The sequence below is a fragment of the Centroberyx affinis genome, unplaced genomic scaffold, assembly GCF_046629955.1.
Source record: "Centroberyx affinis isolate AG114_WGS23_722 - 3 ecotype Tasmania unplaced genomic scaffold, CSIRO-AGI_Caff_v1 ptg000638l_1, whole genome shotgun sequence".
Classification (NCBI taxonomy): Eukaryota; Metazoa; Chordata; class Actinopteri; order Beryciformes; family Berycidae; genus Centroberyx; species Centroberyx affinis.
The window spans coordinates 20,001-37,500 of NW_027279264.1; the positions used below are offsets into that span (position 1 = coordinate 20,001).

A 17,500-nucleotide genomic window follows, 5' to 3' on the forward strand; every position below is an offset into this window, starting at 1 on the left:
AGACCTTGACATTTATGCCCAAACACGACAGGACCCGATGGGCTCCGAATTTCTCACTAAATTGCTCGGATTTTGCTTGGGCTTGCATTCAAATGCTGTTGAAAAATACCACCGGGTGGCTCAGATGGTGAAGACGCATACCATGGGTTCAAATCAGGCCAGGCTTCTCTCTCTCTTCCATCTTGCATGTCTCTCCACTGTAAAACTATATAATAAAGCAAAAAATGCCAAAAAATAGAACTACTCTCAGTTTACTATTAGCAAATTATTTACAATTGTAAGCCTTAGAAGGGGGTTTGAGCTCACCAAATGCCATAAACATCAGCAGGTTTTTGGTTTGGGTTAGCACTGCAGGAAACGTTTTTTTCACCAGTCACAGCGGCTGACGGATTATGAAATTCTCAAGCTGTTTTCACTGTTTTATCAGCCAAATATGGTTTTTAGAGTAGAAAAGAAAGCAAAGTCAAAGTGACTGGTAGAGGAAAAAAGACTTAACCAGATGCTGTCAAAATTTTCAGGTCAGGGTCAAACCTGTAGAGCAGTGATTCTCAACCTTTTTCATATCAAGGACCCCTAATTTAGTCCACATTAGAGCCAATTGTCTCTCGGACCCAAATCTGAGAATATTTTTATTGCTAGATATGATTTTGTCCAGAATCCCATGACTATCTGTATTGTAGGTACAGAGATAACAGTGAAACTATGATCAAAACAGTCATTCTTCTACATTCTCTAATTGTGTTAACTAATGAAAGTTTAACAATTCATCAATTTGCTGCGGACCCCCTTGAACCCCCTCAAGGACCCTTGGTGGTCCCCCGGCCCCCACGTTGAAGAATCACACTGTAGCAATTTTTAATATCAGTATCAGTTTTAAAGCATTAAAGTGTATTGATCATCTTCGAAATGTTGCATTCCTATTTTTTAAAATCTTCTACTAATTTCTGGCTCTCTGTTTAGGAACACAAACAGCATGGATGAATGTAACATTGGAATGGTTTTGAAAAATAGATATCCTTTTAGAACTGGGATCAAATTTGATATGTAGGACTGGTATTGGTATTTAAAAATTTAGAACAACACCTGGGTCTGTCTCTCTGCTGTCAGTCAAGAGGGCAACAGAAGGAAGGAAGGAAGGAAGGAAGGAAGGAACAACAAGATAGATGGATAGATTGATTTTTTTTTTTTACAGTTTAGTGTATTTGCACAGTGATAAAACAAAGAAGTGACAAAATATGATGAAAAGCAAAGAAGAGATGCAAATTAGTGATTGCAAATTACTGAAAACCCTCAGAGGGCTTATAAGAACATCTCACCTCAAAACAAACACGCAAATGAAAGAAAGAAACAAACAAAACAACAACAAATAAAATCAAGATGACAAGCCAAGACACAGCTGGATTGGATCGCAGAATCTAATGACAACAGACATACAACCATGGTGGAAAATGATAGAACAACAAGATACATAAAATGACAAGGGAAATAAAGATGTTTATTAATATGGCCCGAATGCAGAAAGAAGAAAACATTGGAGACGTGAGTGTGGAAATGAGTGTGTGTGTGTGTGTGTGTGTGTGTGTGTGTGTGTGTGTGTGTGTGTGTGTGTGTGTGTGTATGTGTGAGATATTATAAGTGTCCAGCAGCCCAGTCCGTTGCTCAAGGCTAGCATTGGGAATTGTTGGCTGTGGATTTTATGGTCCTGAAATTATCAATGCTGGGTTATCGATTGGACATGCAGGTGGATGAGCTTAGATGTGCAGCACAGAGAGAGAAGTTAGCAGTAAGTACAGCAAGTAGACTCTACAATAGACTGGTGGATTTGTGTCTCAGGATAAAGTACTGTATGTCTAATCAATACGGTTGGACCGATATGGGTTTTTGAAGGCCTCTACAAGATATTTCTGTTTTGAAGGAGCTATAGTTTCAGTCTTTTATCTTTAAGTTTGACCATGTTCATGCCAAAAAATTTCAAAATTACTAGTATTCAGTCTTTCCCACAGAATTCTATTCTTGTCTTGACTCTGTATTGAAGTGAGGGAGTTTGAGTGTGTATCTAGTGTGTGTGTGTGTGTGATGTGGTGTTTCTGCACTGCACTTCCCAGAAATCACCTGTTTATCACAAACAAACTGCTGGAACTGCTTGCTGCTGGAAACGTAAAACACATCACTTCCTAGGTACAGGTTGAATCGCTGTTGTGTTACATCAGTTGTTGATAGACAGCAGCAAAACACAACATTTATTTATATGCAGAAGTCACAGATTATTGCTTTAGATTTGGCTCTCTGAAACCTGCAGGTGCTCTGTCACTGTAGCTAAGCGTTTGTCTCTCCAGTTCCCATCCCCGGAGTGGGACACAGTGACCCCCGAGGCCAAAAACCTGATCAATCAGATGCTGACCATCAACCCAGCCAAGAGGATCACCGCCCAGGAGGCCCTCAAGCACCCATGGGTCTGCGTAAGTGTCCCCCGCCATGAGACAGATGGGCAGGCAGACAGACGGGCAGATATCTATTTACTGTCTGGCCTGAAAGCACATGAACATTTTGTATAGCAAGTATATGCACATGTGCAGCAAACACACATGGTAACTGTAGGCCCAAAAACACACACACACACACACACATATTCACATAGGGAGATATGAAAACAAATAAATTTTCACGCATCTAACAAGACACACACTCTCACACACACACACACACACACACACACAAAGGCAGGCTGACTCAGATTAACAAGTACAGAGAGATTGACATTTCATTGTCAGTTCTATCACAGCGAACAAAATTATCTTGAATAATTAATATCTTTGTCTCTTCTATCCTCTTCCTCATCTTTCTCCCCTTCTTCCTCCTCCTCCTCCTCCTCCTCTTCCTCCTCCTCCTCCTCCTCCTCCTCCTCATCCTCTTCTTCCTCCTCCCAGCAACGGTCCACAGTGGCGTCTATGATGCACAGACAGGAGACTGTGGAGTGTCTGAAGAAATTCAACGCCAGGAGGAAACTCAAGGTCCGTACGCGTACAAACCCTCTCCCATATCTTCCTCCCCTACTCTGATAATCTCTTCTATTGAATAAAACAAAATTCACATCCACCACTCTCCTTAACTCTTATTTAACTTATTTATTTCCCAAGCACTCTCTCTGACACAGTTACAGTCATTCAAGGGTCACAAAAATATTGTCATGATGGATCTGGCCTTTGAACTCCTTACTATTTCTTGTAATGTTTGTGACCTGGAATTGAAGACTATTCTGCTGTTGCACTCATTGTAAGTCACTCTGTATAAGAGCGCTAACTAAAGTGCCTAAAGTGTAAAACAGTAAAATGTGATGCATGCCGATGGCACACACACGAGTGCTTTCTCTCCTGGCTGTGGTGCCGGGAATTATACAAACACCCCCAAAGTATGATATCCAAAGAAAAGAGAGTTATCCTCCACACACAGATTCCCTTCCTTACACTGATTTATTGCAGACGTTTCGAGCCAGAGAGGAAATCGGTGTGTGTGTGTGTGTGTGTGTGTGTGTGTGGATACAATAGCATCACCGTTGCAGCACATCACTGTTAACCCTGCTGCTTTTGGCCGGTCTAGGCATGGCTGAAATGCCAGCACAGCAGGAACTGGAGGACCAACGCGGGTGGTTGCAGACAAATGTTGGACCGTTCAACCAGTGTGCTGTCAGCATGAACCAATCACCTCTGGCCTTTCACATTTGAAAGACGTGGAGAGTGGCATCACTGGAAATTCAGTTCAGTTCAAAACAACAAAAATACCAAAACAAAACACACAATAAAAACACTGAGCAAATCACGGCAGCATTGCAAACAGTTGGTTGATAAAACCAGACAGGGAGGCAACAGCTCGATATAGTGCAATAAAAAGTTGCTTTTCAATGTAAAATACAAAGTTCTCATACATATCAGACAATACATTGTTTATGTCAGTGTTGTAATTTTAAAATGATTATTCGGTTTCCATCCTAAAACACTTTAACATTGTTAAATGTTATTTGGTGTTTAGTGGTGTATTTTTATTATTCCTGCGGATAACTTAAGTGAAATGATGCCATGTTGAGATATTTCCAGCACAGCTACAACAGAGTTTAATAGCTGAAAAAAGTTCAGCTTTTGTCTTGCTTTTAATATCAATGTTGCTATTACTCCCTCCACTTACACCTACAACCTACATCTGAATGGAACAAGTTCATGCCCCTTTTCTCGGGGTTGTCGAAAAAGTATTCTGGGAAATGTAGGAAATCAGTAAGTGAAGTAGACGACGCAGGTTGAGGGAAAGTAGGTACAACAACGAAGTAATCACAAACAAAAACAATCACAGAATAACTCCTGGAAACCATTGGACGTGACAGATTGATGATATCTAACAGCGTAAGAGTATCTGAGGGGGGATTTTTCCTAAAATAGGCCCAAAGGTTCTAACTGTGAGCTGCTGCCACACTAGAGTCGAGCTGAGTAGCATCATCTCCACAACCCCCGCAAACCAATTTGTCCAATTTGTTTCACAGTCAGCAGACACAACTAACAAATACAGGAATATATGAAGAGCTGTGTTCCAGAATGAGATATCCACCATCGGAAAAAAATGACATCTACTCTTCTCGCTAAATTAAATTACATCCAGGTGGTTTTCCATTTCAACCATTACTGTTCTATAACTGTACTGGCTCTACTGTGGTTATGGCACAGTGGCACCGTGTCCTTAGTTTCTGAGGTATTAAGTATAATATCAGCCTCCACAGCTCTTGAATCCCGTGGCCTATTTGCAATCTAATAGCATTTTGCAGCCCTAAAAGCCTTATCATCTCCATTTATAAATTATCTTTTCAGGGAAAAAGTGCCAGGATTAGCTCTTTACTCATCTCTTTGACGCTCTTTCTCTCCCTTTCTTTTTCCCTCTCTCTCTAAATCGAGCCACTCCTGGCCTGACTTTTGCTTTGCTTTGAGTTGTCGATCCTGCTTGCAATGTTTCCCAAACTCCTCTGCTTCTCAGTTTAGATATCAAGTTTGATTGTTGTTTTTCATTTCTAATTGACACGCATTATAGAAGGTGTAGGGGTTTGGGCGAGAAATAGGGATAACATGAGGTGATGACTGATGATGGACAGACAGCAGTAAGACCTTCCATTAACTAAAGCAAAGCTCTTCAGTGGCATTTAGCCTATTAAATGTTTGTCAGTTAAAATCTACAAAGTTTGACCGTTTATGAAAGTTGACAGAATACAGGCAACATGTTTACAAGAAGGTAAGGCTGTGCAGTCACCATATAGTGAATGGTTGACACAGAAAGAAGAAGCTGTTTGCTGTGGGGATTCGGCAGGCCTTTTCATAAGAGGTTTAGGATATTTGGAATGTCTCTGTGAGGTTTTTACAGTATTAACATATAGCAGGCAACATCAGTATTAACATAACAGACAACATCAATGTTACGACTACAGTTGTGGCTACAGTTACACATTTCAATGTGGTTTTTGAGATCTGATCCTATGCCAGATCGGATTTCATGAGATTACATCTCTGAATGTCCGCATACTGCCTAAAAATGACTCTTATGCATCTCCCATGGCTGTACTTGCTGAAATCTTGAATCTATATTGCTTTTTTCCACTTTCCCCTCTCCATCTTGTTACGTTTCTTGTATGCACATTGTGGTTGGATCGCCTCCTGACTGTGTAGAAATCCAATCAGAGTGCGAGTTTTACCACGTTTATATCTGGTTTTGAAGATCTGACGTGATCAAAAGATGATTTTTGCAACTCTGAACCTGTAATTTAATGCATCCTGGTGTGATGGGATGATAAAAGTCACATTGAAACGACAAGTGTAGCTGTAGCCTTTATAATTGTAATATGAAGTCACTATGTCACAACCGTTCTCTAATAGCGTTACCGATTTAGAATTGAGCCCCTCTCCTTTTCTTTCTCCTCTCAGGGGGCCATTCTCACCACCATGCTGGTTTCTCGAAACTTCTCTGGTAAGTGTTGCCTCACCAGACATAATTACTTGTATTACCCTCATTACTCCAAACCTAACCATTCATATCAGTGGGGCATCATCAATCAATGTATCTGTCAACGAGCTAGATGTAGAGATTTCAGTATCTGCAAGACTGCTGTACGCTAAAAATAAGCACTGATGTGGACTAATGTGTTTGATGAATAGGAGTCTGTCCCAATATGTTTGGAGAGAGGTTACCAGTGGTTATGAAAGACATGCCACCATGTTGGAGGAATCTTCACACAGAAATTTGGCATTTTGTTTGTTTTGAAGCGATAATGTTACAATCTTTGTTTCCTCCAACATGGTGCCATCTACCCCGTGAACATCGGTAACTACTCTAAACATTCAGCGACAGGTTGCAATCGCTGACAGATCTGGATAGTCAAACAGCAAAATCACATATTTGTTATTTCATTTTGATGCCAGTTTGCATGACAAGCTGTCTCTCTGTGTGTGTACATGTCTTTCTATCTGTGTATATCTCTGTGATAGCTGTCACCTTTTTTCAAGAATCAAAGATGCTCCAAAATCCCTATCACAATCTAAGCTAGACAATTGAAAATAAGTTTTGATGTTGTACATTTATCTCTCCCCCACACACACACACACACACTCCTCTACCCACCCAGACTCTGCCTCAGACTCACTTGCACAAATGATTTTCTTTAGTGTGATTCAGCAGGTCAAGAATAGTAACTTTTTATTTTTTTGTCTGATGTATCATGTAGACACAGTGGGATCAAAAAATTCCAGTATTTCTCAACAAATCTAATTCATCGGTTTTATGAAGTCTGCCGTTTTCACCACTGTTGTAGTGGAAGATTTCATCGTTTTCTAACATGCAACAAGAAAGCAGATTTTGTCAACATTGTATGCAAGAGTTGTAAGACAGTCAGACTCGGATGAAGCCAATTTGTAAGCTCCATATGAGTTACATTCGACTTGAAAGGGGTATTTTTTGTTGTAATGTAGTATCAAAAAAATTCAAAGCAGTTTCTCCTAGAAAATGGTTTCATTTTAGCACATTTTTTGGAAGAAATGAGAAACCCTACAGTGTGTGTTTGTGTATGTGTATACACTGCAAATATATATGTGTGTGTGTGTGTCTGGGTGGCGTTAATGTGTTTGTGTGTGCGTGTCCATCTACTTATCCGGGGTGTGTGTGTGTGTGTGTGCGTGCGTATGCTGCTTCAGTGAACATGACTCACAGCAGCCATTCCGACACTGCAAGTTTTCTAATGGGAAATGGTCCGAACATCCACTGGTGAACATCCACTCAGCTCTATGTCTCTCCCACACACACACACACACACACACACACACACACACACACACACACACACACACATACACACACACACACACCGGGCCAGGTGTATTGGCTGCCAGCCCTGGCTGTGTCACCGCTCTCCAGCACCATTCTCTCTCTCTCTCTCTCTCTCTCGCATCTTCTTAGGAAGCAGCACATTATTCGAGTGAGGTCATCCAGGGAATGAGTCAGAGAGAGAGAGCGAGAGTGAGAGAGAGAGAGAGAGAGAGAGAGAGAGAGAGTACAGAAAAGTACAAAAAAGAGACAGACCATCAGTAAAAGATAGTGTGTAGTCGTGGCACGTTACATCAACGCAAAAGCCAAAACCAGTGCTTTATGCAATGGATCAGTGTACGACTCTCTCTCTGGCCTATTCTCATCATGTATTATGAATCATGTATTATGTAGATCAGTGTATCAGTGTTCCTGTGCTAACGTGCAGGCGGATCTATTTTCCTTCACTTGCTGATGTAATGCTTTTTGGTAGTGATACCACATCAGGTTGAACGGATGAAGTTCAGGGTCAAGTTTCTATATCTATTCTAATTCTATCTGGAATTATGGAACACTGTATATCCATATATATGCTCAGCAAAGCTACAAATATCTTAGATAGGTGATATCGTATCAGTAGTGTATATATGGATGTAGCCATTGTAGATGTCATACTTTTTAATGCATTATTTGCTGAACTCCTGCTGCACTTTTGTCCTCAAAGGGAACTGTTTGGAAAGATCTACATCTAACTAGCTGGCTGTGAGACAATGCAGATTTGTTTTAAAATACTGTATAAATATACTATATTTCGTTCACCTGGATAACATTCAAGAATGAACTAGATGTAGGATAAATGTATTAAGAAGGACTTCTGCAATGGCTACCGCTGTACCAGGTTATATACAGTAAATTTTCAACATTGCTGATATTTATGCATTGTATGACATAGGCAGTTAAGTTCAATGAACATTGCCAAACTAACATACACTGAAGTCTTTATCATTTAAAATCCTTGTGCATCCATCATCATGCCATTTTTCTGGGTACGTAGCGATAAAAAAAAAAAAGCAATAAGCAGCCTCATGTGAGAGTTGAGATTCATGGCTCTCACTGACATTTTCCCCTGGTGACCGTTCTGTCAGAGCAGGTTTTGTGTCACAACCAGTTTACAACAGTGGTCTGTATGTGTATATTAATTCCCCCCTTTTCTCTAAACTAATGGGCACTGTTTGTTTCCGCCTTCTTCTCCTTCTTTTTCCCTCACCTTTTCCTTTCTGTTTCCCCACCCTCTCTACCTCTCCTCCTGACACGTCCCTCCTGACTCACCCCCCTTCCCCTCACTGCCTCTCCTCTCTTACCTCCTTTCTACCCAAAATGTCACTCTCCCCCTTTTCTATCTTTACCCCCCCCCCCCCCCCGCCCCCCCCCCCTCCTCACCCCTTCCTTCCTCACCCACCCTTATTTCTCTTCCTTGCCTCGTACCTCTCTCCATGTTGTGACTGGGTATTGGACACTAACAGTGGGCAGCAGGCAGACCACCGCTCCAGCCTCTGTCACTGCGGCCGCCGCAGCAGTGGCTGCCGCCGCCGGCACCACCGCAGGGCTGGTGGAACAAGGTAGCATGGTGGCTCGCCCAGGGCATGCCACCCTTTCTCCCCCCTTCTTCCTCTTCTCCTTCTTCTCCTTCTTCTTCTTCTTCTGCTCTCTGTTTCCCCTCTTCTTTCATTCCTCTCTCTTGCCTCCTCTCTCTCTCCACCCCTCAGCATGGGAGCTCAGAGCATGATGGCTGACCACATTGCTGACCACATCTCCCATTGACAGCATCGGTAGCAACATTAGCTATGTTTCCATCCAACTGTCAAGCTAATTTAATGCAACATTTTTTGAAATGTCAGAAAAAAAAAAGTAAAATGCAAATTTGGTGCATTTCAATCAGCTGGGTTGAAGCGAATAAAGAGGCTTCCTGAATGTAAGAAAAAAAAACCACACATCCATCCTTTCAAGATTGTTTAGTATCAGGGAAGTTGTCAAACTGACCATATTTCATACTTTTATCTGAAGACGAAAAACAAGAAAAAAGCATTTGGCATTATTCATATACATCAACTAACTGGTCATATAACCACAATGGTCTCCTTATACATGAGAGAGACTGTAAGTATGACTCTTCTGGGAAGTCGTGGTTAGAGATATTTTCCAGACAACACTGAACCATCATGCCAAGCCTACATTATTTATTTATTTAATGCGTTTTCATCGTCAGTTATTGTGTAATTTCTTTATCAACAAAAAAACATTTTCCACTTCAAGTGAATGTAAAAACTTTATATATTATATATTTTGATATTAGGGATGTTTTAGCGATTTTTGCTGTTTCCATTCAACTTTTCTAATTCCATACATCATAATTCACTTGGATGGAAACCCGGCTATTGTTCTCCTTTCCACATCGGCACGTCTGGCACCTCCTGTCTTGAATCTGATAAGGCGGCTGCAGCACCCGTCACCGCCTCATCATCGACACTAACCCACCTTCATCCTCTCATGTTCATCATCATCACCATCATCATCATCATCTCTCGGCACAGCCACGGTGCATGGCCGCGACACAGCCAGAGCCCTGTCCTGTCTCTCTTTCTCTTTTTTTTCCTCTCACTCTCTTCCTCCCACCTCACCTCTCTCACATCACAACTCCCATCGTTCCCCATTTTCCCTTTTCTTATATTCTTTACTTCATCTTTACCTCTCTGATCATTCAGTGCTCTCACATGTCACTCTATACCTCTCCAGAATCTCACCATCCCCACTCTCTCTCTTTCTCCCTCCCTCTCTCTCTCTCTCCCTCTCTTATCTCTGTTTGTCACATTTTCATACCTCCCCTTTCTCTTTCCTCCTCTTTCCCTCTCTCCTCTTTTCTCTGTCTGAGAATGACACTGGAAAGTTCACCCCTGTCACTTTAAGGATGGAACGGCCCGAGAGCTGTCGGTGAATGCTGCATGGGGCACTGGACTGGTGCATGCGCTGCAACACGGGGAGGGGGACTCTGGTGCATGGTAAACACTGTGGAAGATGCAAGGCTGGGCTGGTTCTCACGGAAACACAGTCAAAACCCTTTGAAGCGGTTGCTTTCCTATTTCAAAAATGTCATTTCAAAGCATATTATGGAACACTGTAAAAGCTACACGAACCAGTCAAAAGTTTGGACATACACATTTTTCTTTATTTTTTTTTACTATTTTTCACATTTTAGAATAACAGTAAAGACATCAAAACCATGAAATAACACAAATGGAATTATGCAGTGACCAAAAAAGTGTTAAACAAATCAAAACTATCTTATATTTTAGATTCTTTTAAGTAGTCGCCCTTTGCCTTGATGGAAAGGCAAAGGCTTTGGAAAGAAATTCATACATAGGCGTCAACTTCACTAACTACACATTTATATTTGTCAAAGAAACAAATTTCAAGCATTTAAGCAGAAGCCTTTAGATAAAAATGGCTTTAAGAGAATGAAAAACATGTGCATTCAATCAGGTTTGTCCAAACTTTTGACTGGTAGTGTATGTTCAGCAAAGCTACCATTAACGTATTTATAGAGTGATTTACTCGGGCAGGAAGCTCAGTGGACGTTACCAAACTAACATACGGTACGTTCTATTTTAAATGCACGTGCACCCGACGTAATGCCCTTGTTCTGGGTGCGCAGAGATGAAATGCAGGCATAAACTACAAAGAGGCTCACATGACAGTCTAGCGTTGAGTCAAGGAGACAGAAGTAGTGGCGGTGTCCTTGTTTCTGTGGCCCACTGGGACTCCACAGTCCTCTCTGTGTCCCTCAGCCTCCACTAGGCTCCAATCAAATATTTATAGTGGGCTGCCTCCCCCTATCAGCCTCACTCTGCCTCATTGGCTTACTGGAGGCCTCGCTCCATCTCCCATACTCACTCACACACACACACACACATAAACACACATCATCTAGTAGACATCACCCACCCCTCACGAGGGAGTAGGGTAAATGTATCTTTTAGTGCGTCTTGGCCTTCATTATGCTGTGTGTAGGAAAATGTCTAGAGGCTCTCTGGCACCTGTGTGTGTCGCCTGAATAGCCAATCAGTGTTCTGTCTTCCAAAAAGCACATTTTGGGTTGTGTGATTAGCAGTGAATTTTACATCGTGCTGCTGGTCGATGATTTCATTTGAATCGATGCCCATCCTTGCCTCGATCTCGCAGTCGTGCATCTTGCAAGTGTTTTTACTGGGTATTTATCAGTGGTACCTTTCTTTTAATCTCTTCCTCCTCTCTCTTCTTGCTTCATGTGTAATTTGTGGCAAGGTAAGGAGCGCCCCTTGCTTCCCCACCTTGGGTTTGAACTAAGCTACCTTTGACCTCGCAGGTTTCTACGGAGATCTCCTTTTCGTCACTGGAATCCAAGCCATCTTTTCCTTTTTTTTTTTTTAGCAACTTTCGGTTCATTTTTGTAGAAGATTCTGTTTACCACTTTGTTAGAATAATGCTGTTTGGAAAAAAAAACAACCTCTTCTTTCCTTTTCTCTCTCCTCTCCTCCCCTCCCTTCTCCTCTCTCCTCTCCTTTCCTATCCTCGACTCCTCTGCCAAGCCATCAAAGAATAAGAGAGAATGGAGTTGACACTGCTCTGACCCCATTTCTTCTCCTCAGTAACAACAAGCCTTTGGAAGGGGACTGAAGAGCAACAGCACAACAATAAGCCATGCACAAACTTGACACTCTGACAGCCCTTTGGATTGCAGAGCGCTTCCTTATCGCTGCCTACTGCTCCTTCCTCAACTGCTGAATATGCACATCTCACTCCAAGAATGAGATACTGTACTGTATCAACCACGGCAGAAAAGAAAAGAAAGGAGACAAAGCAAGGAAGAAGGCTAGGGAAAAAGCTGCCAGTAATGCATTCTCCTACACTCCTTTTCTCCCCTGCATCTCTCTTTCTTTGACACTGTCTCTCCTTCCCAGTGATAGCTAAAAGGGACCGCCGGTACTGATGTGGTTTTCCACTTGTAAGGGCCGGGTTGCACCTCATCTGGCCTCAAACGCACTTTGAACCGGCCTCCCCGTGACTGAAACGCTCACCCCTAATTGCCCCCAGAAAATTAATCTCGTGGAATCCAGGCCTCTGTTTAACATTCACTGGACTTGGCTTGGCATGTAAGGCAAGGGAAGTGAGAAGAACAAGAGAGAGTGAGAGAGAAAGAGAGAGAGAGAGGCAGAAAAAAAAAAGCCCAGACTGCCAGAAATAGTGTTTTATGTAACATGGCTGGCTGCTGATGTGATTGGATCTGATTAGACTTCAAATTGCACTCAGCCCCTTTAAAAGTAAGTCCCAGTAAGGATTACGTCTATGGGAGTAAGCAGAGAGAGGAAGAGGAGGAGGGGACTTGGGCTGGCAGGTGACAGGCACCCATCGGATATACCAGCTTTTCCCGGAGTTGGTTCCAGGGACCTTCCGGGGTCCTTGATTGAAATGTTAGGGTCTATTTCAGTCTGTGGTTATCAGCCCACCTACATAATAGGCAGGAATAAAACAGGAACAAAAATCTTCTCAGACAGAGTGTCTTAGCCTTATGAAATGGGGTCTTCGATCTAATGTGCATCTACACTACCAGTCAAAAGTTTGGACACACATATTTTTCCTTAATTTTACTATTTTCCACATTTTAGAACAATAGTAAACACATCAACACTATGAAATAAGACAAATGGAATTATGCTGTGACCAAAAAAAGTGTTAAACAAATCAAAACTATCTATCTATATTTTAGATTCTTGAAAGTAGCCGCCCTTTGCCTTGATGGAAAGGCAAAGGCTTTGGAAAGAAATTCATACATAGGCATCAACTTATATTTGTCAAAGAAACAAATTTCAAGCATTTAAGCATAAGCGTTTAGATCAAAATGGCTTTAAGAGAATGAAAAACATAGAACATTCAATCAGGTTTGTCCAAACTTTAGACTGGTAGTGTATTTGTGGGTTGTTGATGTGAAAACGTTTGGTAATCCCTTCCATATAAACAAAACTGACTGACATGTGATGGGCGGGTCAAGCCCATGAAGGACAGTCAGGGTTTGATGACCAGTCTCCTCAGTCTCTCCACTCCTCTTTCCATTTCCTCCTCATTAACCAATTAACCAGCTTTCCTTAATGAGTTTTTTTTCTGTTGCTATCGGCTACCCTGATTGACAATCTCCAGGCCCAAATAGGAGTGGATTCAACCTGCATGCATCTTTATATGAGAGTTTGTTTATGTGCTTGTATTGCTATACTTGTGAGGACTGGAGTGAGCTTTGGGACTTCGAAGTAAACTGAACTTTGAATGCTAAAATTATGCTCATGAATGGCATTAAATGATGCTGTACCCCATGTATTTTAGGTTTCATGATCACAAAGACATTATTTGGCATACCATGAGCAGCTAGGCCACTTATACAGTTCAAATTAGAGGAAAATTCAAGCCAAGCTATGTTTGAATATGAAAACGTAGCCTAATAGGTAGGTTATGATAAAGTTGATGGTCAAATGAAGAAGAGATGGATAAATACAGTAAATCGTGCAGTCTGGATGAAAAAAGACGACTCTGACTTCTCCATACGCTCTCAGAGTTCATTTCAGAGTTTATTTGCCTTTTCAGTTTCCAGACAGTCTGGAATCCAATATATGTAGGAGCTGTATACAAAAATTGCTCATAATGAAACCTAGATAATAGTTTGAATCTGCAACCAATTTTTTTAATACAATGATCCAGCCCGTCCTAGAGACTAGTGGTTTGAGACGTAGGCTAGACGAGTTTGTCTTTCTTTCTTGTTTTGTTTTTTAATGCAGCAAATGGTTGGACCTTCAATCGTTTTAATCAATGTTTTACAATCAATCAGAAGGTGACATGTCATTCTAAGGCGGAGAAATCAAAGGAGCTACCGAACCCACATGGTAGCCAAACAGATAATCCACCGACACCGGAAATGTAAAACGCATCAATTCCTGTGCACCAGAGGTTTTCATCCCCAAGAAAGACATATGAGAAACTTTGTGATTAGAACAGCAAATGTAAAAGGTTTCATGTTGAATCACTGTTGTGTTATATCAGTCATCTACTGCTAAAGCCAAGTTTAGGATTGGAGAGAAAGTGAAATCAGTTGAAGGACCTCACAAGTATAGTGATACAAAACTGTGTGTATGTGTATGAGTGTGAATGGAGGGAGCTATACAATACCAGCAAGTGCGCTAGTGCTTTTTAGGTCCTTGGGGAAGGTGGGGAGGGGGGAGTTATTATTGGAGTATAAGCATAGATGGCATGGCATAGAGCAACCCCATGAAATGACATCTTTACTTCCTGGATTTGATGCATTTCCTGTTGAAACAGGATGTTGGGGGCGGGACATAATGCAGTGAGGGATCATTCAAAAGTCTAAACCAATGGAGTATGAGTCAGGGAGAGAAAGGCGGTTTTATTTGATGGGAGGGGTGTGGAAGGGCGGGACTGTTAAAAAAATCTGACTGGTTTTATTGGTTGGAGATTTATATTTACGCCTACAGGTGCAGCATGAGGTCACCGTGAAAGATGCTCTGTTCTCCAGGCCGTAAAAGTAATGGGAGTTCATTTCATGGGGAGTTGAATAAACACATGCTTGTACATTCAGTCTCATCACAACATAGCGTCTCACTGGTGCTAATCCTGTGTGCACATCCTCACAGACGCACCCAGCTGAGGTGCTCCGGTGTATCTAGCTGCCTCATCCGGACCACCTTGGTATCCCTGCTGCAGCAGTGCAGTCTTTGTAAACGCCCTGCGGACTGTGTGTGTTGTCTGCACGGAATTTCCCCTGTTGCGAGGGATTATGGGTATTATGCTAATCAGAGGGCTGTGTCTACAGTATCATTCTTCCTCTCCTTCCCTTGTTCCTCACCCCCTGTCTCTCTCTCTCTCTCTCTCTCTCTCTCTCATTACCCTTCATTCGAGAGCAGACTGAAAACTAATCCTCCTTAAGGCCCTCGAAGAGTTCTTTAAGGCAGGGCTTATTGTCGGGTTTAGGCCTCGCGTGGCAGCCATCTTTGTTTCGGCTCCCCTCGCGGCCACACGGGGACACTGGCAGGCGTAAGAATCGATATGAAACAATGAACCGGAGTGCATTTCTTTTTCAGTGACAATAACCTCTTTGTGTCCTCGCAAGACAAAGCATTGGTTTCTAACCCTAAAGTGCTTGTGCCTTGTAGCTATTCTGAAGAGAACGGGGAAATTAAATATGGAGATGAAAACGGGGTGGGGGGGGGGGGAAACAACACAGATGCTTTCTGATTGGATCATGTGGCCTAAGATTTCTAGTCTGCCTGACTAGCTTTGGCCATTAGCATTGAACACTTGGCTACCTCTATAAAACTTTCTTTCTGCAGGTGGCGGGATAGCCTAGAAACTGTCCTGCAACTGGACGTCCCAGGTTTAAGCCCCGTGCCAGCACTCCTCCTCCCTGCTGAAGTGCCTTTGTGCAAGCCGCTGAAGCTCTATCCAGGAGTATCTGTATTCTGTAGCTGAGCCATTGCTCTGGAGAAGCAAAGAGAGACTTTCCCTACAGTGATCAATAAAGAATCCCATTGTTACATTGCATTATTTCACAGGGCCAAGTGAGTATTAGGCAGCTACATACGGAGGCCAGTGCAACGCAGCTCAGCTCCATTCATCTTGGCCTAGTTTGGATCAGATCCGTAGGCTCAACTCACCAAATGTAGACTGTCAGACCCAGCAGTTGTTGTGGGCTACTGGAAAAGCATTTGGACCTGCTACCCTGCTGTTATGTCTGTGAATCTCCACCTCTGACCGATTCTCTCTCCCTGTGCTTGTCATTGCAGCAGCCAAGAGCTTGCTCAACAAGAAGGCAGATGTTAAGGTAAGGGTTTTCACGCACCTCACGTTTTCCTCCCCCACCTCCCTCCTCTCTCCTTTACTCTGCCCTGCGACACTTTCCCTGGGCTACACACCTTGCCTCTTCCTCCTCTCTGCTGTTTTTCTTCACTATTTACCTCTTCGCCAATCTCTCCTTTCCTTGCCTAGTTCACTTGTCTCTCTCTATACAGTTGAATGTGTGTCTTGCTCATTGACTTTGTGTGTGATGTTGTGTGTGTTTGTGTGTTACAGTTATATGTTATTTGTTGTAGTGTGATACATGTGGAGATTTGGTTTCAGATGTTGTATTGATCTTCATATTTGTGTGTGTGTGTGTGCTGGGGCTGTTACTTTTTGGAATTTTAACAATTCAATTTGGGTGTACAAAATGTTCAAAAACTTTGCCCAGATTATTACAATTTTGGAAAAAGCAAATTGGCAGCCCTAGTGTGCATACATGGTTGTGTACGCGTGTGTTTGTGTGTGTGTGTGTGTGTGTGTGTGTGTGTGTGTGTGTGTGTGTGTGTGTGTGTGTGTCTGTGTGTGTGTGCTTTTGTGCACACTTGCACGCATGCGTGAGCCTGAAGTAGCACATCCTTCTGAAAGCACCCTCTATTTTGCTTAGGCATTATTCAGCTCATTGCCACCTCTCCATCTCCATTATTAAATGTAGCCATCTGTCAGCCCCCCCCCCCCCCCCCCCCATTATTTTTTGTTCATCACTTCCTCTCCCTCTCATCTCTCCATTTCTCTCTCTTCCTCCTCCATCAGTGCTTCCTTTTCCTGCTCACCCCATCTGGTCTTTAACCCCACATTCCTCCTCATCCTTAATGAAGATCTCTCACCATCCCACACTCGCACACACACACACTGCAGCGACACATCCCACACACAGCGTCCATGAATGTTTCTGTGTGTGAGTGTGTGTGTGTGTTTGTGTGTGTGTATGTGTGTGTGTGTGCAGCGTGCATGCATGATAGTGTGCGACAAAGCTCGGAACATGGTGTACATGCAAGCGAATGTGTTTGCATTTGAGCATTGTACATTATGTTAATTTGAACTTGTGTCCATGCATGTGAACATACAGGTGTGTGTGTGTGTGTGTGTGTGTGTGTGTGTGTGTGTGTGATCACCTTTGCTTGTCAGATCACAGAGAGACAGAGTGCGCAAATGGGGGTGTGTGCATGCTTGCACGGCGAGTGTGCGTAAGCATGGGCGCCTGCGTGTGTGATTCGCTCATGTAAGTTCATGTGCGGTGGGTGTGTGT

The 17,500-nt window shown here is 42.6% G+C and overlaps 1 protein-coding gene across 1 annotated transcript in view; it reads left to right on the forward strand.

The window, feature by feature from the left end:
• Positions 1-17,500, forward strand: part of LOC139643654 (calcium/calmodulin-dependent protein kinase type II subunit beta-like) — a 49,380-nt gene that overhangs the window by 6,224 nt on the left and 25,656 nt on the right. The window contains exons 5-8 of the mRNA XM_071518868.1: positions 2,337-2,459; positions 2,928-3,011; positions 5,952-5,994; positions 16,200-16,237. Coding sequence (XP_071374969.1) covers positions 2,337-2,459; positions 2,928-3,011; positions 5,952-5,994; positions 16,200-16,237 — 288 coding nt within the window. The remainder of the gene's footprint in view (positions 1-2,336; positions 2,460-2,927; positions 3,012-5,951; positions 5,995-16,199; positions 16,238-17,500) is intronic.